Raw genomic sequence first — 20408 nt, forward strand, 5'->3', positions numbered from 1 at the left:
TACACCTGTGATGAACAGCTGTTTTTCTTCTCAACTTTAAACTATCTTCCCTGAGGTGATTTGAAAATAACACTACACAACAAGCACTGCATGAACAGGAAAAGCACAGGGGTCCATGGTGGAAATTGCAGAGTGGAACCCACAAGGAATACCTGGCTCAGAGTTAACCAAGAGATGCTGGAAAACACAACACTGGCATGGGACAGACTTTACACAGCAGCTGCTTCTGCCCTCCTGCCTCCCATTCCAAACAAGGAGGTGTGAGTGGTCAGTGGAGATGGCAGAATTGATTCTGTGTTGGTTGTAATGTGCAAGTGGGCTTTTCTGAATAGGATTCAAAGCACAGAGCACCTACAAGACTGTGCCATTAATCCCCAGCCCTACAAATATATATTGAATGCATTTGGCAATAAACAGCACTTCAGATGAACTCATTCTGTGTGCAAGGCTGCCAGAGCACTGCCTCATTTTGCACTGAGCCCAGCTTCTTTATGAATTTGGTGAATAAAACCTGAATTAAAACTTCACCAAATTCAAAAATTCACCAAATTTTACTCAAGTGCCTTTTAAACTCTGATCCTGGCCACCAGAGAGAGCACTGAACAAGAGCTGTGCAGGAGGATTTTCTGGTTTAACTTCAGGAATCTTTTCTCTTGAAGTGAATGTAACAAAAAATAACTTGGTAGGGGAAGTTAAAGGCTGGTAAATCTTACAAGGCAGTGAAGTTTCATGCAAAGGGCTTTCCAAACGCCAGGGTTGCTTAACTAAGGGAGTACTAATAGCAGAAGTCTGGTTTAGATCTGGCTCATCAGATTTTCCTTGTGATTCAGAAAAAAGATCCTGGAGATTGCAGGCTTTCAAAAAAATTTCATAAGGCTCATAACACTGACTACTAGAGTGGAATGACTCTGTTCCTCATTTCTTTGACTACAGAATTATATTCAATTAAATTCACTGACAAAGAGCAGAGCAAGGTTCACAAAATTGCACAAGAGAAACCTGTTTGCTTCATTCTCACTCAAGCTGCCAAGCAAGTTGGAATTTCAGTCTTTAGCTGTGTGTTACTGGAGACAGGCACACACAGCAGGCAGACCTTTTAGCAATAGCAGGAAATCTTATTGTCACTTGTGAAACCAAATGAACTGATCCCCAAAACAACAGCAGACAAATCATGTCAGGAGAGTTTACTCAGCTCAGACTTCAAAGAGACACACCTCTGTCTATCATCTGGATTTATGTCTGACAGAGGACACCACTAAATCATCATCACATTGATTAGCACTGGAAATAATCTTGATAAAGTACTCAACTTTGAGCTCTGGACTGTATTTTTAACCCTCATCCCTTAAGCTGATCTACAGTTACAGAGGTTCAATATTATAATCAGGTGAAGTTTTGCCAATGTAATTATGCTAATGAAAAGCCAAATACACAGAGCATTTGAAAGTGCTTTACACTGGTACAGTTAATGCAGTACCCAAAAGGGATGAGCTGTGCCCATTTGGGGATTTGCAATTTGTGTGAGATTTTAGATCACACTTAAAGTATTTAGGTATGAGGAAGTTCTCACACATAAGTGAAAAATCATATGCAGGAGGTTTTGAAACTTCTTACATATTCATTACTACCACTCAAAGCTGCTCACTGGCCCACTCTCAGCAGTGAGTCTGAGTTCCTGTTTCACACAGTATCCCATGACCAAGCTGTAGCACCTGTCCTTCAGTCTGGATGCCACAATTCCTGCTCCTGAACTGACTTTGGTACACATGACAGCATCCCAAAATGACAGCATAGGTACAAACACATTGTTGTTCCCCTCCGATTACTGGCAGACAGAAAAAGATTTCCCTGTTCTCTGCATGTTTTCATCTTAGACTTTGTACCAGGAGCCTACAAATCCATTATTCCACAAAGAAACTGTAAAATATTTTAAGGTGTTTTCTTTTTTCCCCAGGAGAACAGTTAACCTAAACTTTTAACCATCATTTGAGAAATGCTACTAAATAATTTCAGCTTGTTTGGGCATTCAGAAACCAAAACCCCCATCAGGCAGACCCAGCCTTCTGGAGAGGGGGAACCTCAAGCACTTTTCTCCAAAAGCAATGATAACCAAAAGCATTGTCTTTCCTTACAAAGCTTCCTGGAATTTCCGGAGCACGGTTGGGATCTCCAGGTTTCGCCGTCTCCTGAACCATTTCTCCACCAAATGGACTGTGCAGTTGCACTTTTTGGCAAGGCCTTTGATCTCTGACTGCAAGAAATGGAACAGTGTTAGCAGTAGATGCACTCCAATGTAAGTTTCATTTATTTTGTAGTTCACAGAGCAGCTTCCCACTGTTGCAAGGTCTTAATTTAAAAATATTACCAATATTAAATATGCATGGGAGGGTATTTTTGAGTAATGCTCAGAGAAACCCTGGATTTTTATTTATGTAAATAATGCAGGCACAAAATGAACAGACTCACAAACTCTTTTATTGTCTTTGTGGTCACTCTTGAGAGTTTCAGAGATGCAACTTTTACTGTTGGATGAGAGCTTAGGCTGGAGGGGGAAGTGCCATGATTGAACAGACATGGACATGGCACCTAATATCTTACCTAATCATAAATATTAAAATTTGTTTATCTATAAGTCTCACAGATTAAAAGTGGCCTGGAATTAAAGTGACCTGAGCCCTGTTCTCAAATCCAAAGCAAGACAATGATCCTGAGCAAGTTGCAGAGTGTCCCCTTCCAACACCAGAACTAAACTGGGGGTGGAGCAGGGCCCAGAACTGCACTTGGCCATGGGGGTGCCACATTTGGGGTCTCTGGATGCCTTCTGCTCCCAAGGTGGCCAGGCCAGCACAAGGCAGTGACACTCCTGCATTTTGGGGAGCTCAGTGCCCCACATGCAGCAGCCTGTGGGCTTCCTCCCTCTCCTCCATCCCCAAGTGCAGAAGTGTGGGATGACCTCCCAGGGCTGCCTCAGGAGCAAGGAGAGTTTGGCTCATCCCTGGGGAAGTTCTTTCCTCCCAAGGGAAGTATGCAAATAGTGGGTGGCAGTAGCTGCCTCCACCAGGTGAGGCCAGGCCAGGGAGTCTCCTACCCTCAGGGAAACCTCTGGAATGTGAGAAAAGGCACCTGAGCTGCCAGGGAGGCTGGAGAGCAAACAGCCACTGTGTCCAGCCCACCCTGCTGGCTCCCAGCTCTCCACTTGCCACACAGGAATTGTGACTCTTTCCATACAGCAGAGCCCACATGCCCTCAGCTGCCAGCCAGGCTTTCCCAGGCACACTGGTCCCCAAGCTGGACACCTAAAGGAGGCAGCTTGAATCTTTCCCATGCTCTGAGGAGTCTAAAAATGCTGTGCTTCCTTTCAGAAACCAAATGTCCAGCTGTACTCAAGCAGAGGGAAGGAATGAAGCTGAGATCGGGATACTTGCCCAGAGAGAGAGAGGAGCTTGTGTGTGAACACCCATGCATTTATTCCTGATGTTATCAGGCAAAAGACATAATAAAAGAATAGCAGACTTAGGGATAGAATGCCAAGTTCCACTACCAATAATTATCAAAATCCCTCGTTACTGGAAAGCAAATATTTATTTTCCAAACTAGTGTAGGAAAGCTGCAATTGTTTGGCAACTGCAGTCAGGTAAGTGAACTTCCTGAGGCAGCACTCACAGCAAAGTACCTGCCTCCCATAAAACAATCAATGGCCTCATTTCGCAGGTGACAAGTATTGGCTAGTCTTTTTTCCTTGTTCAATTTTAAAAACAAGCAAAAAATTGTTTTTCTTTCTCACATAAGCCAGGATTATGTATGCAGTAACACAACGGATCAAAAGGCTTCCATGCCAGCATTCCTGCAGAAAATGCAATCCTGCTTTCCAACAACAGACATCAGCTGAAGCTTTCTCCAGGCAGAATGAGTTAAAGATGGAACACTAATCTTCACTGGAAATATTATTAACAATCTAACCTAGAAGAGTATGCCAGAAAATTAAACATCTTAAACGTATTTTCTGTTTCGGATGCCATATATCCTTGTCAGCAGAACAGCAACAAAAACCCAAATAAATTAAATCATCTGTCAATCAGCTGGAACTCATCCCATGATGTCATAGCTGAGAGCTGATTGAAACAGTAAGAGTGGGATTTTCCAAAAGCAAAACGAGTTTGGAAGAATGAGAATCCTTACTTGGGATGGTTGTCTTGAGCACTCCCGGAAATAACTCTCTAACACAGGATTAGGCTGTGGCTTCACACGTCTTACATTCTTTATACCCAAGGCTTTTGCTAAAGGTATAGCAACATATCTGAAAAGACACAGCATGAAAAGCTTTAGAAATACAACACAGTTACAAGACCATGGCTGTTCTCATGCCAGGATACAAAGAAAACAAATCTGATGCAGTTCAATCTGCCACAGAATGCACCAGTGCACTGAGAAAAAGGGATCTCCCCTAGCTAATCCCGAGAGGGAACCACAATTTATCAGCTGTTATACAATAAAGAAGACCCAAGGAATGCAGTTTGTGGCCATGAAATGCTGTTAAACTCAAGGAAACATCCTGACTTTGAGGACTGTTGGAGTTGAGTGAAGGGACACCAGATGCTCTCTCCATGTGAGCCCAGGGACTGCTGCTGGGCAACTTCCTCCCAGTGGCAAAGTCACCTGGCACCTTCTTCACTGATCCACACTGGATCCAACCTGTGGCACACAGCCATTCCCTGAGACTGATGCATTCTCTTTCCCTTCCCTTTTCCACCCCAAATTGCTGCAGTGCTCCAAAGGTTTCACCTTCCTGCTTGGGCAGGGAGTTGAGGAAAGGCCCCTCCCTCCTGCTGTATCAGCCATGGATTCCTCATTGCTCAGAGCAGTGGTCAGCTTTCCCCAGACTCACTGCAGCCAGATGTGTGGGCTAATTACCCTCAGCACTGCAGTGAGACACACTGGGAATGGTTATGAACATATGATCCAAATTACTTTTGATTTCCATCATGAATGATCTTATCTGCTTCTGGTTTAAGTCTGTCCAACTTACGACATTGCAAATTTCCTCATTCTGTCCTGAAATAATTATAAAAACCTACTAATCACATCTTTTAGAGGAAAAAGGAAAAAATAGTAAAGCAAAAAAGGTACAAATAAATAAGTCAAAACCCTGCAAATCTTAACATGATTGTAGCTTTCTTCTGTGGAGCCAACCTCTGCCTGTCCCCTAAGATTCCAGCTGCAGAAGCAATTCATTTTTTGGTGCCAAAGTGAGGGGGAAAAAAGCAAACAGCTTTACTAGATCTGTATAAAATGTTCACATGAAACTTGGAGATCCCTCCAGTGTGCTTAGCTTGGCCAAAGAGAGACACCTGGGGTCTATCAGCTTTGCACGAGTGTCCTGGTGCAGGACCAAATGAGAGGTTTGGTTGAGAGAACAAATGTCTCTATCCTTCCACTGAAGGAGAAAAAGGAAACCCAAAAGGTTTAGAATGAATCGCATCTTTAGTGAAAGGAGATAATCAGCAGTATCCAAATGCTGTTCCAGAAAAGCTGGATAGAGATATTTCCCTTGTGGATTGGGCCACAGCCACACGTACCTAATAATGAAAACATTTTCCCATTTTTCACCTGCTGTGTTATCTGTACTAGATCTCCCTAATAAACCACCAACAAATTCTCCTTTATAAAACATACCATTGATCTCCAGATGTCTCATTTTCAGCATTAATGAGGACCACCATTAGCCTCAAATGGCATTTGTGTTTCTCACCTTTCAGTGAAGAAGCGGATGATCAGCAGCACAAACGCGTACGGGATCGTGGCGTACAGCTGGTGTGGTTTGGGGAACACGAGGCCATCACGGTCCACAAAATCTGCCCACGTGCAGTTGATGGGCATCCAGATATTCTCCCACCAGAACCACCTGTTGAGTGTCTTTAGTATGTACGCCATGCTGAGTAAATAAAGAGAGAATTTGATTTATTCCTCACTTATTAAAGAGAAAATGCGTGAACAAAACCCATATTGAGGCTTTTTGTGTAAAGTCAGTGTTCTCAGGGGAAAAAAAAATCATACAGGAAATTAAACCCCTCTCGGTTTAGAGCAAGGAGGTGGGATTATAACCCAGCAGAAGATAAAATAATAAAGCCAAATTTTGATCTGATATAAAGCAATACAGGGCCTTTGAAATCTGCACAGGGAGGTGCCTGCTGCCTCCTTCCAGTCACTCGCACTGCCCTACTGAGCACCTGGGCAAATCTGCAACACTCATGTATTATCTATCATATTCACACAATGAGAACTCCTCTTCCTGGGGCTGCCTTTATAAATTAAATATAAGTGGGAGGAAGAGTGGAAAAGAGAAGGTTCAGGGAGTGCCTCAATTCCATAGTAATGAGGACACTGCACTGATGAATTACTGCTGTCTAATATGCTAATGGAAACATACCCTGAATTTGCAAACACCTGTGCACAGGAACAAGTGGGGAAAAAAAATACAGTGCATAGCAAGCTTTTTCTGGCAACTGTGGGAAATTTTATGATTTAACTGCGACCAAAACCTAGATCAGGAACAAATGTCTAAAATCAGTTCTGGAAGGAAAAAAAATTCACTTTGACTAAAGTATTTCATTCTTGTAAAAGCTTCCTTTTTAACTTTTGCAGTCTACATTATATATTTAGAAATTGCTGTTCTCTCTTATTTATTTGTAAGGACTTTAGAGTACAAACATGTTATACATCCTATAAAAATATCCTAACATTGAAGAAAAATAGAAGCTACTATAACATTTTCCATAAGGCTAAAATCCAATTTTTCCATGATTTCTAGGAATAGTAAACTTGAATGACTTTTAACATGCTAAAATTTTCTGTAAACCAGGAAAAACATGAGAAAATAACTGATTTCATTGAAACATAGCCTTGATGAGGAAACAGTTGAGCTGGGAGGATGATTTCAACCAAATCTTTATCTCCCCAGATCTCCCAGCAATACCTCTGTACAGGATCACGAGTTGAGATCAAAGCATGCCAAGGTCAGGCAGCACTTCAGCCCTTGCCATGCTCTTCCAGGGAACACAGGGTTTTAGTTGCTCAGGACACCATGCCCAGAGCATCCCAGACCTGGACTTTAATTAGCACTGGAGCCCACGTTAATTAACAGCCAGACAACCATTGCTGGTCCACACTGGGCTGTTTCCACTAAGCTTGGAGCAGGTTTGTGGAAGTGACCTGCACCCATCAGACAGAGCTGGTTAACAGCACTGCAGATCCATTGACTGGCCAAGCACAGTAGTCAGAATTGAACTATTAATAACCCAGCCATTTAATCTTTTTAAATGCAGGAAGGGGGCAGTAAAAACCTCCTGAATGAACCGTGTGTGTGTGTGTATAAGGAAATGCAAAAATAAAGGAGGGAGAAATCACAATTGTTCCTGAGAGACTTTATATGCCAAGTTCCAGCCTAGAGCAATGTTTTACTGCTGAATTAGAAACTCCTGGAAGTGGGGATTTATGCTGGGGCTGCTAACAGACCCTAAACAGCAGCTTGCAGGCGCCACCCTAATGAAGCAGGGCTTTGAAACATGACATTTTGGGTCAGACAGAAAGGCTTGCAGACAACAGAAGACCAAGGGAGAGCCTTGTTACACAGTCCTGCTTCCTAATATATCTATATTTTTAAACTAGACTGTGCAGTCAAGCTATCCCAAACTGTAATAAAACCAGGCCAGTCTTATGGCACAGTGGAAGGAGCACTCACAGTGCCTTGTGGTGACATGGGCTGGGGCTGAACATGCACCCAAAACATTTAAACCTTAGAAAAGCCCAGTAGTGCATATTTTCTTATTGGATTCCTGAGATCTCACTAATTGATGGCTTTCTTCCACACATGGATGCCTCACCATATGATTACCTCTTAAACTAGTTAATATAGCACTATTAAACTAAGCTCCTAAGTACATGCCTAATCTTAAAATATAAGGGAATTGTGGGATTTGAGGTCTGATCCAGAGTTCACATATTTCAGGGGAAATCTTTGCTCACAATCACTAAACAGATTCATCAAAAGGTGGGTTCTCTGAAACCCTTCCTTCTGTAATCCCTGTATTTGTACCAGGACTGGCCCATGGGGGTCAGACCATCCCTGAGGAACACTGCCCAAGTGATCTGACAAAACCAACAACGAGATTCCAAATCTGTCTGCAGCAGCCTATTCTTAAGTTTCATTACCCTTAAACTGGATGTTTTCACTGCAGCAAATCAGCCCATTCCCTGGGAAACCTTGGAGATCTCCATCTTCATAACAGCAGCAGTGAAATAGTTGGGCTGCTTTCCTGCCTCCCTTCAGCCCTCATCACGAGGCTCCTGGAGCAGTGGGAGGTGAGGAATTCCTTACAAACACTGGCAGGAGCAAGGGGACAGCTCTGGCCACCAGTCCCAGTGCTGGGATCAGGCTGGAGATGCTGGATTTCAGCAGTAGGTGGTTTTTGACTTGCACAAACTGTCACAAGTTTTCTGCCCTGCAAATGCTGCTTTCAAAGAACGGGCAGCAGATGCAAAGGTCAAGCTTGGCCTGATTTGGGACCAGACCTAACTAAAAACTTAAAATCCTACCCAGCCTAAACCTCCTACTGCTGAGTGCTGAGCTCAGAGCTTCTCCTCACAGCCTGTGGCAGCACCAAGCAAGCAGGAGTGAGAAATCCAGCAGTGAGTGACTCATTGTGCCCAGCCTAGGGTGAAAAACCTCTGCCTCCTCCCAGATCCCTGTCCAGAGACCAGCACTGCCAGGAGCATTTGCATTGAAAAAACTGGAATCCTTGCTCTGGAACAGGCTAAAAGTCAGTCAAAAATAAAGGTATTTTTAAAAAACTGAAGATCTTCTGCATCTCAGAGATTAAATACTCCCAGTAAAGAAATCAAATCACCTCCCTGTTATGGAAGGATCACCTCTGCAGTTCAATCTTGTTTTAATGGGCTAATGCAAAACAGGAAAATCAGGAATGATTACTTCAGGAACTGCATCCTTTATAATTAAGGGAAAGCCCACACAGTTGGCAAGTACCAATGTGAAGTTTCTTTCAAAGTGCTTTTTCTTAGATCCTGGATATATTCAATATAAAAACCCCTCATATTTTTAATGATATTAAGAAAAGGAAAAAAAAAAAGGAGGGGGGGGAAATTTGAGGTTGACAAAAGCTGTATGGCTGCATTTTGCAAAACAAATTCAGGAGCTGCTTTGAAGTGGAATTTCTGCTGCCGCAGTCTGAGGAATTAATAAAAAGAAACTGAGCCAAAGCTTTGATTGTATTGTCTGTACAAAAGCTCTTGCTTGAAAACTGCATTTCCAAAGCCAGGACTAAGAGAAGGAAATATCCAGGTTTGCAGGATGTATTAGGAGGATTTCCTATCCTTATTTACTGAATAAATTACAAAACCCCATGGATAAACAACACAAACACACAAGTGAATGTAACCTTAATCCTCCCAAGCATCCCCTTAGTCTCCTCAGTGAGGCTCCAGAGGTGTAACAGGGAAAGACTGAAATCAGCAAAAAGAAGAACATAATTCTCCTATTCCCCTCAATTTGGCAGAACTGGCAAAGCTGGTGCAGTGACTGTTGGGAAAAATCAAGCCTCAGATATGAAAACAGATAGCACAGCTGTTCCAGGCTGCTTATCCTCAACATGAAATAAAAGTGGTTTAAAAGAGCAAATAAAGATCAGATCCACCATATCACAGGCTTTGGTATTGCTCAAGACTCAGCAATGTTTCCAGGAGTTAACACACAAGTTTCAGCTGCAGATTTGTGTCCTATTACAAACAGGCTTTTTTTTTTCTTTTCTTTTTGACAGTGTGTGAAGATTCCCAACTGCATCTACCACCATGAACCAGCTGAGCAGAGATGGGCCCTGTGCTTTGTGGAGGAGGGGACTGAAGGCAGGATGCTGGATTGATGCTGCCACTTCTTTGCATCCTGTTTTACCTTGTTTGTGCCAGTGGGAAAACAGGATTCCAGCTGAATTCTGCACAACCTGAGGCAGGGGTGGCTGACACCTCTCCCAGCCCACACAGCAGCAGGGGCAGCACAGAATAAAGGAGCTGCTGGACTCAGAGTTTCTTACAATGAAACCCCAAAATACTGAATTCAAACAGCTGAATTAAGATTGCTATGAGACCTTTAACTTCAATTTACTCTCTGGCTTGTACAAATCTCAAATGTAAACACTTTAAGTGCCTCATTACAGGGCAATTGCAGCATTTTACTTTTTACTGTTCTTTCACATTGCCCTGTAACTTGGCTACTATACTGAGCAGGCAAAAATAGCACTTTGAATAAATCTCAATTAAGGTGCCAAGTGAGTTTTTACTTTTCCATGTTCTCTGGGAGGAAAACAAAACCACAAAAAAGTGAACCAGACTTCTTTGAAATAATTCATTTTCTGGGTGAAAGTCACCATGCTTTCTCCCTACTTAAAGGCAAATCATTTTTGAGCAGCTAAAATGTTTTAGGCGATGGCAGGCTGCTAAGGAAAGTGAAATATAGTTCTCTCACTGTACAGTTACAATGCAAACTATGTCCACTTTTGAGCTTTAAAAATCCATAACATGAACAGAGTGGAATAAAGAGCCATGAAATAACTCAAGTAACTGCAACAATTTTGAGATAAAAAGTAGTTGTTGGAAAACAACCTAACCCTATCCAAGCTAGAGATTCATAATAGATGATTAAATCACAAAAAGTTTGAACAAACCTGAAGGAACAACTCTTGTTGCTTTGAGAACTTAGAAACACTTATCAGAATGTAAAGGAAAATCTTTCAAATTATGAGACTTTTCTTCAAATTTTTACTATTAGGGAAAGATGGAAAAAAATAATTTTATTTTTTTTTTTAGCTCACCAAAGCTTTGTTTGAAAGTCTAGCTTAAAATGCCAAGCTAAGCTTAAAATGCTAAGCTACATAATGGAGATTTTACCAGAGTTGTGTTGCTTATTTAAGGTGAGAGTTGAGGGCAGAGAAGAATTGAGCAGCACAGGGAACACAGAGGTCAGGACAAGCAGTGGGAGCACAGAGCATGTGGAGGCAACAGAACAGTGAGAACCAGAGAGGAGACCTGAGGGTGGAGAGGCACCTGGCTTTTCCACCTTCAGTGAATGACTCAAGGTTTCAAATTAGCCCTTGGAAGGCAGGGAAGGGACAGGATTGGTGCATTTGCACTCTGGAGAACTCTGTTTGCCATGGTGTGCACCAGGGGCTCACGCTGGGCCATCCATTGATCTGCACAGCACCCTGAGCCAAGCCTGGAGTGCATCCCCATTCCTGGGGCTCCCAGCTCCCCCTGGTTATCCCTCCTGAGCAGTTCATCCTGCCGACATTCCCCACCCACCAAAACACCTGGAGGAGGAGCCAGAACCAAACTGGTCTTTCATTATTTCAGCCACTTCACCATCCTTTTCGTGTCCTAAAAAATGCAAGGGAAATTTTCAGCTACAGCACCGCCTCTTCATCAGCCTGGCAGCCAGCTGAAGGGCTGAGCTAGGAAAGTAGTGAAAAATAGAGATACATTGCAACAATAGGATTGGGGTTCTTCCATCTGAATGTTGTGGCATTACTATGAAGTAACCCTCTCTGGCATCTGGTTTAGGGGTGTTATTCATAGCACAAGCTTCTTCAGAGCTTCAAAAGATAAATCTTACAAAAAAAACCTCCAAACCTCTCTTAAAAGCAGAATTTCTTAAGGGACTTTTTTATCTTAGCATTTTACATAAAAAGTTAGAAGGAGCTTTTTCAAGCTACTCACATTCAAGGGTTTTTTCCTCTTATATAATCATGTCGCTATCATTAGTTAACATTTATTCCTGTTAAGAAAATTTCCTCCCAGTTCAGAAGGAAATGCTGTTAGAAGCACTTAACAGGATAATGGTACAAGAAGTAGAAAGGCAAAGCTACTGCTGTAACCTGTATTGTCTTTTTTTCTTTTTTCCTTCAATAGGAAGCAGTTCTCCTAGGTTGGAATACTTAGTGGCAAAATATAAAATCTCATTAATGTCATTCCATTCTTTATCTGAAGACTACTCATGGGAGTTACTCTACTCTTCCCTTACAAAACATTAGAGATCAGCACATGCTGGCAATTCAGAACAGAGGGTAATGTGAGGAGAGGGGGAAAAAACTCAACAAAATGTACCAGGGCAGAAAAAAAGGGCAGAAAAAGGAAGTCTTACCTTTCTGATGTTGCAGTCAAAGAGACCATAAGCACATTAGCAGGGAAGAGGCATCACACTCACTACTCTGACCGAGGTAAACACGCCCTATCTCCAGAACCCTTTCAAATTCTTCCGAGACCCACCCAGCAAAGCTGCACTTCAAGATTTCTGACTGAAGGCAATCCTGATGTCATCCACATCACCCCGTGAAACTCGGCAGCAGCAGCAGTGCCACTGCCTCCCTGCTCCTTTCAACACAGCAGATGAAGAAATGTTTGAAGTCACGTGGCTCCTGTTGCACGATGAGAATTTGTCTCACCATAAATTGCTCCACACACACAGGAGGATGCTGAACCTGCTGAGGGTGCAGAAAAGGGAGCACCAAAAACATCACTTCACTCTGACAGGTTTTAGATGAAGTGTGGGGTTTTGAATAAAGTTAAAGAAAGGTTTCTACTCCTATCTCAGCAGTACTTCCAGCCTCAATCAACTGAATGTTTTACAAGTGTTCCAGTTCCTCAGAAGATCAAAAATGGAATTTCTGAAACTCCTAAATCAGCCTCAATCAACTGAATGTTTCACAAGTGTTCCAGTTCCTCAGATCAAAAATGGAATTTCTGAAACTCCTAAAGTAGAAGAAAGCACACACTGAGTGTGTTTGGTTAGAGAAACCATAGAAACATGGCACTTTTACTTAATTTGATTGTTTAATTTCTTTCCTAATTCTGTGACTAAGGAATCAAGCTGAAAGTCATTCCTCAGCAGCTCTCCCCAGTTTCAAGTAACAACAAACTTCAGAAGTGTTGGCATTACTTTGCATTCTGGTGGACACATTAATGTGGAGAAGAGAACCTCACAGAGAAGCCAGGAGCAAAGAACCTTTATTAGCCTTTTCTTCCTGCTTGCAGTCAGCAAACAGCAGCCCAGGAAATGGGACCAGACTTGTCAGAGTTGAGCCAAAGCTCCATCTGAGCCAACACGGTCAGAAGGAAGCCAGGAGCAGATGGCTGTGGGAGAGCACAAGAATGGCAGAAACACAGAATAGTAACTGGTAAGGACCCAGCCTTCAGCACTTTGGGGCTCCAAGAGTTCTCAAACCACAGAAAGTGGGAATCTATGGGAATAACAGTGGAGAGGTTCCCTCCTGCAGGCCTTCCTTCCCACAACTCCTTTGGAGCACATTGAAACTTCCATCTGAATCTATAAGCCTGCCATGAAAGAAGATGGGACCCAGGCAATAGCTGGAATCTCTTCATTTCTTGTGAGAAAAACATGGGTTTCTTCATACAGCATTTCTTTAGGTATTCTGTCTTGCAGCTATTACAAGTCTTTGGTCCTTCCACAAAACTGGGAGCAGTATTCAATAACCTGATGCACCAGAGAAACATTAAAGATTAAAGGGTATTTCAGAAAAGATTATGGCTTGGCTGCTGCTTTAAATGATCCCCAAACTTTCCCACATCTGAATGAACCACTGCTGTGAACCAAGCAGAAGATTTAGGAACTCTCTGCCAATTAGGAAAGCCTAGAGCAAGCTGATTCACACATCATTTGGCCAATGCTGGGCCAGGAATGGAAGAGGTAATTGGCACCAGCATCTTTCTTATGCTTATAACCACAATTTCTTCACTGTCACAATAAATTGGAAAAAAAAAAAAAAGTTTGGTTGACTGGAGCAAACATGGGACTGCTACAAAAAAAAAAGAACACATGCTTTCACACCCTTTTTGAGCAGCATGTTAGGCTGGCACCACCTACATATGATAGTATTACAAGATTAAAGATAGTCTGTGGTAAGTAACAAGCTAATCATACCCCCTTGATTAAAGTGCCCACTGACCTTACAATTATCTCTGCACCTCCATAGTTCTTATCCTTCGGGAGTCTTAAATGTGAATGAGACAAAAAAAAAATCAAACCAAAAAATACCTCAGTCTGCATGTCTCACTGAGAAAATAAAAATTTAAAAGTTTAAGTGCTACCACTCCTTACTTGCAGCATAATATCGACTCATTCACTGGACAATTTAATATAACTAAATACAATAATATACCTAGATATAACTAGACAATGGAGACATGTATTTGACTTGATTACTTTACCTATCACTGGGAATTATGTATAAGTTCTCAGAAAAAAAATAAAGTATACAACAAAGTAAGAAAAATTCACTTCTTTCAGAAAATGTCACAAAATGCCCCTCTTTCTTTTCCAGCCAGCTGTATTAATGTAATAAATTACAGTGAATCCACACAGTGGGTGTGAGCTTTCAGCTGAGGTTCCAAGCAGTTACATAAGAGAGTTTATAGTATTAGTAAACTTTCTCACTAGAGAAAACCCTCCTGGCAAATCTCTGAGACTGTATTATATGTTAATCTTCTAGAATCAGAAGTATGTGTGGTGGTACCTGGAGGGAGAAGAAACATCAAAACAATCCCAAAAATACCTAAGGGTTTCTTTTGTTTCCCTTAATATAAAAAATTAAATCCTGGAATTAATGTGGGGAGCCAAAAATAAATGTTTTAGGTATGTTTAGAATTTTTGCTAACTGATCATCTCAATGGTTGAGTGTTAATCAAATCTCACTCATAAGTATACATGGAGGAAAAGTAAGAATCAGTTTGATTCAATTTGCACTCTGAATCCTCTTCACCACCAGTGAAACCCATCTCCTTGCCATCAGGAATTCCTTCAAGATTAAAGTAAAATACCTTGACATTCCTGTATTTTCTGTGCCTCAAGAATCAACAAGAGCCTGAAAATGAATCATTCCAAGTCACGTGTCACAATATCATAATTTAAAATCTTGCAATCTGTAGTTTAAAAGCCAAGATCCTTCTTTTCACAGGAATTCACAGCCAACCTTCCCTTACACAAAAGGAATGAAAAAGTCTCAAAAATCTCTCAGAAAGCTTTTTCCTCAAGATGTTTCTTCCTAGTATGACCTGATTCATAATCCAGCTCCTTCCAGGGAAAGGTTCACTAAGGAGAAGCTCGTTACTAATTAATTAGTAATGCCATCTGTCATAAATAAAGACTAGATACCTGATTTTGAATGCAGCAACCACTAAGGCAATAGATATTTATCATCCACAAATGCCATTGCAGGAGCAAATGAGGAAAATTTGAACACAGGTTGAAATCTTCAAAACAATTAAATCTTTTGAAATTATTTTTTCAGAACTTGATTCCCATGAATTTTAGCCAGAAAGAAAAATCATTACTTTGAGAATCTGGGCTTTAGCAATAAGGAGGAAGATGACTTGGATGAAGTGGGAGGAGAGGATGTCAGGAGCAATAGTGGAAGGATAAAGTCAGTGCAGGGAAGGAACACACTCTACTGCTGGTCCACTCTGCTACAGGCTTTGGATATGCCTTAGGAAAAAAGGCTCCAGGAAAAGACCTCACCTGGGGACTGCCTTCCAGCCAATTCCTCTCACACACTCAACCACCAGGGCCAGGAACACCACAGTTATGCTCTCTTACAACCCCTTGGCTGTATTCCATTTCAATACTGAACACACCCTGTATCAATAAGCCTCCTAGACAGGAATTAAGAATCCTCTCCTATGCAGGGGCACAGAGATGTGATTTGCTGAAGAGTTCATCTGCTCACAGTTTGGTGACATTCTTTATGCAAAATTCTAATTGTTTTGTCTTTAAATTATCTTGGTGAGAAGGCTTTTTTCCCTTTCCCTTGATTTAGCATCAACTTGTCCATACTTGTTCAAGTCCCCTTTCTGTTAACCAGAAACACCAGAAATGTAAAATATAACTGCTTATCTGCATAAGGAACTGCCACCAAGTTTGTTCCAGTACAAGGCACAAGTCACGTTCTCCTCTCCACCTACAGCACTGCCAATTCACCCAAAAACCACTCCTGTGTGCTGCCACTATCTGAAAATCTAGGAGAAGAATTCACTCAATCTTCTGGCTGCAGCAGTAAGAGATTTAACAATTAATCAAATCAACTCAGAGTTACTTAATACATTTCCAACAGCACAGGAATAACATAGGATTCAAAAAAAAATTGAATCCTTGGAGCTGGAAGCACTGGTTTAACAACAATATGAAAATAAACCTCAACAATTTGTAACACTTGCACGTAAGACAATGCTGCAAACATTGTTTGATTACATTGCTGGGGGACTCTTGGAGCATCAATCTTTATCCACCCACAAAAAACATGAAATATGAGCATTTGCTTGGTGAAACAAAGACAATTCCTTTGATGCTTCACACTCAGCAATCCCCACTTATGCATCTAGCTGTAAGTGACAATTACAGAAAACAGTGGCATCACACTGGTCAGTGATTTTAGCTGAGCTGAAGAAACCCTCCTTTAGAGGGACCAATGCACTGTTTAAGGTGACCAAATACTGGTCTCCCTTGAGGAGATAAATAATTTTCTAAAAAATTTGGTTGAGTTTGGTATTTGCTGCTTAATGGGTCTTTGCCCAGCTTTCACAGTAGCTGTAATGGTGCCAGCAGAAAGGCACAAATTTCTTGAAGAATACAAATAATATCAAGGAAGCCAACTACTAGAGGTAAATGTCCAGAAAGCAATAATTTGTTTCAGTTAAATCCCTGCATGAAAGAACCATGAAAGATCTGTAGTGACAAAGTTACTCCAAGATCTGACAAATCCTGGAAGGTGACACTTGAAGATAAAGCTTTTTCCTTTCCAGCAAGGAAAGAAATATGGACATAGGGTTTTGTCATTTGTGTTTTTTAGTAAAATCAATATATATTCCTTTGCAAAATAGACTTCAAATTATTATTCATGTATTAATATGTGGCTATTACTTCCTCCAAATACTTAGAGCATTTGGAACTTCCTTGAAGTTGCATAGGAAATATTAATTTTTAACTCTCATTTCTAGGATGACATGGGGTAGGTACTTGGACAAGTCCAATTAGCAGCTACAATTCCTGACAATTTCAGAATATGGACCTGCAAACCTTCTCTACAAACTTTAAGGAAACCAACATTCAGCAGTGCTCACTGTTGAGGTTGTGTGTGCTATTTTTTCCAACAATTCATTTTTTTTTCAAATCTCTCCCCTAAAAGGACACTGCTGACTGGCAAAACTCTTGTTTTGCAGTACAGGGAAAGTAGGAACCAGAAATAATTAAGGATATTGTAATTCCATGCAAGATTTTTACCATAAAATATATGTTGTTCCTTCCATTCATGATGTAAGCCAGCTGGTGCATTAAAGGGCATCTCCATCAGTTATCAGCAATAAACTCATTTACACAACAGTTAAGAAGATCACGACTTAGAAAAGCTTAAATCCCTGAGAAGTTTCTCAATGAAGTCCAGGTCCATACCTGCTGTGGAGACAGGGACAGTAAAGACTGCCTGCCATCCATTCTGACACACTATTGGCTTCTGACAAGGTTTCAGAGTGAACCAGGCAGCCCAGAAAGGTTAAACAAAATACAGCAAGAATTTACAAACTCATTAGGATAACCCCAAGGGAAACACACTGAAGTAACATTGTTATGACCACAATATATTCACTCCTACTGCCACTGTGATACATCTCTGATACTGACTTCAGAAACCACTCCAGACTGACTCTGGAAGAACTACAAACAAAGCTTATCCTACAGTGATAAACCAGGGAACAACCAAGGCTCCCTATTCCCAGCTTTACAAGGGTACTGCAAGTATAGAGGTTCCCAAGGTTGGTTTTTATTCTTGTACTACAGGATTAAAACCTGTACTACGAGTCTTAAAAGCAGAATGGAAAACAGCCATAAAAATATTGGAGAAAATCCAGTTTGAAGAACCACAATTGTGGAACCACCTGGATTCACTTGTAGCTGCAATCAAGCTCTACAACATTCAGTTAAAAAGTAAAAAAATGTTCTTTTTAAAAATAACATCTTGTAAGCAACTTCTAGTGCTAACTGCTTACCTCATTAAAGCTTAACTTATTCTATTGATGTTGAAGGTAAACTCCACCAAACAAACTGCATTAATGGCAAACTGTGAACGTTTCAGGAGGAGTCCTCAGATAGAAAACTGTGTCCACAGAGGTCACCTGACTGTTGTGTGTCTTGCTTTGAAATAATACAAGAAAAGTTGACAGCTATCAATACCCAAAGGTAAGGCACATTGATCTCCTAGTAATCACTGACCCAATTCCCAAGTTCTAACTTAACACTGGCAACAGATTCTGCAGCTGAATTAATTTGTTCTAGCACATGAAACAACAGCTGTGCCTAAAAGCTTTATATCATTGAAAAAACCCAACCAAAACCTAACCAAAGCACTTTCTACACTCACCAATTGATTAAAACACAAATGCTTTAGCAAAGTGCTTTTTTTTGTGGTTGGTTTTCTCAATACAGCCAAAGAAGTTCAATCCACCTTCATGGTTCACCCTCAATTTGTGTGTAATAAAAAACCTTGACTCATCAATGTAACTCCATTTCAGGTCATAAATGGTAAAATATCAACACATTAAGGTATCTAGTTGCCAGATACAAACTATGTTTATCCACTTTTACAACAACAACATTTTAAGAATTAAAACAATGGCTTTCTGAGAAGGGAAACATAACTTCTAATACTTCTAATAACCAGGTGGGCACACAATCAGCCTCAAGCCTGTAAGAATTAAATACAATTGGACTGCAACTGCATTTGCTGTATTTAAAAAAAATCAGGTTATGGACACCTACATTTCTTGCTACATTCTACACACTGTTCTGTCTAAAGTCTTTATAAAAGCTTATATAGTTGTAGTAATTGCTGAGAAATAAACCTAGGACTAATCCAAAATTATCACACCATTCTACCTTTCCCACTCAGCTTATCATATCAGTGTCAGAGATATTGCTGCAATTTAAATACTTCCAACTGGCAAAGTGTAGATCAAGAAATGCTGAACAATCTTTTACACTGAATCTTATGTTCAAAACAAACAATGGAATTACTCAATTCAAATAAACTACTTAGCAAAGTCTAGATTAGAAAAGGAGTGAGGATAGTGGAAAGGATTTCACTGAAATATAAGCACCTACCTACTTTGAAAATTGTGAACTTGGGAAACTCTTGCTCAACCACCTTGCCCATGGCACCTCTTGTGTTTGAACTGAAAAGTTCCCAAGTTGTCTGGAGCTGCAGCTCTGAACACGCCCAGAGGGATTTGAGTCCTGACAGAAATGAGCAACTCAGCAGCTACAGCATAACTGGGCTCAGACAAAGAGAAGTCAGGCGTGTTGCTGCCCTGGACAACTGCAGGGTTAGTTCTTAACTTCAGCAACTGCAGGCACAAATGGAAAGGTTTCCATTCCTTGACATTCCCACCCACCCCTCAGCACAACAGCTGTCCTGATCTCAGGAAGAAGCCATGGTACAGCAAACACCCAGAATATTCAGATCTTCTTCATGCCAGTGAAGAGGATCATTCCTTCCTGCCTAACACACTGCTGTCATCCTGAAGGGGTAAGGCTGAGGTCCAAACCTCCCTGTCTGTGACTTCATACCATTCCAGTGGCACTGGAGAGCACTGCAACTGCCAGCTAAAGGATCCCATAAACTAAACCCAGTTTTCTTCCTCTCCCAGTTGCACTGATTCACCAGTCAGGGCTAAAGACTAATCTAGAAGATAGCCACAGAGATCTGAAGGTCAGCAACCTGCTCCAGAGACTGCTCATCTCAGCTCAATACCTATTTTAATTTAACACTAAATTCCTATTCAAAGGGAAGAGAGCACTTACTTATTCTCAGTCAGAACAGAGCACTTACCTTCAAGAGCAGATCCTAACAGGAAAGCTAGTTCCCACAGTTCTGAAGAGGTCTGAGGTTTTCTCAGGGCTCCTGTTGTCAGGACTTTCCCAGTGCCTAACCCTTGGCAGATCATTACAAGCTGCAGGTTAAATGCAGCAGCATCGGTGCTTTCCTGCTAAGTGCAAGTGCCTTGGAGCCTGCTCTGAACTCGCTCCCCCAGGCAAACTCTCAGACACTCACTCTTCTGGTTATTCAAATTACATCTAATAAAAGATATAAGTATAATAATTTAACATCTTCGACATCCTTCTCACTGTACTGGAGTCACTTACTTTCTAATTCTCTTTCGGATTTATTAAATATACATCCTATATTTATAGGAAATGCATGATGGATGCAAAAAAATTCTGTTGGAATGTCACATCTGCATCACCTAAGCTTGAAGATATAATACTCAACTAAAATTTTGCATAGACA

General features: G+C 41.2%; 1 protein-coding gene across 1 annotated transcript in view; it reads right to left on the reverse strand.

Annotated features, from left to right (window-relative positions):
* CERS3 (ceramide synthase 3) overlaps positions 1 to 20056 on the reverse strand; it is a 43399-nt gene extending 23343 nt beyond the window's left edge. Inside the window, exons 1-4 of the mRNA XM_039723349.1 lie at positions 19950 to 20056; positions 5750 to 5932; positions 4180 to 4297; positions 2133 to 2251 (exon numbers count right to left, since the gene is read on the reverse strand). Of these exons, the coding sequence (XP_039579283.1) occupies positions 2133 to 2251; positions 4180 to 4297; positions 5750 to 5931 (419 nt within the window). The 5' untranslated portion in view covers position 5932; positions 19950 to 20056. The remainder of the gene's footprint in view (positions 1 to 2132; positions 2252 to 4179; positions 4298 to 5749; positions 5933 to 19949) is intronic.
* Between the last annotated feature and the right edge of the window lie 352 nt (positions 20057 to 20408).

This window comes from Passer montanus, unplaced genomic scaffold (assembly GCF_014805655.1).
Source record: "Passer montanus isolate IOZ18808 unplaced genomic scaffold, ASM1480565v1 scaffold5, whole genome shotgun sequence".
NCBI classification, from domain to species: domain Eukaryota; kingdom Metazoa; phylum Chordata; class Aves; order Passeriformes; family Passeridae; genus Passer; species Passer montanus.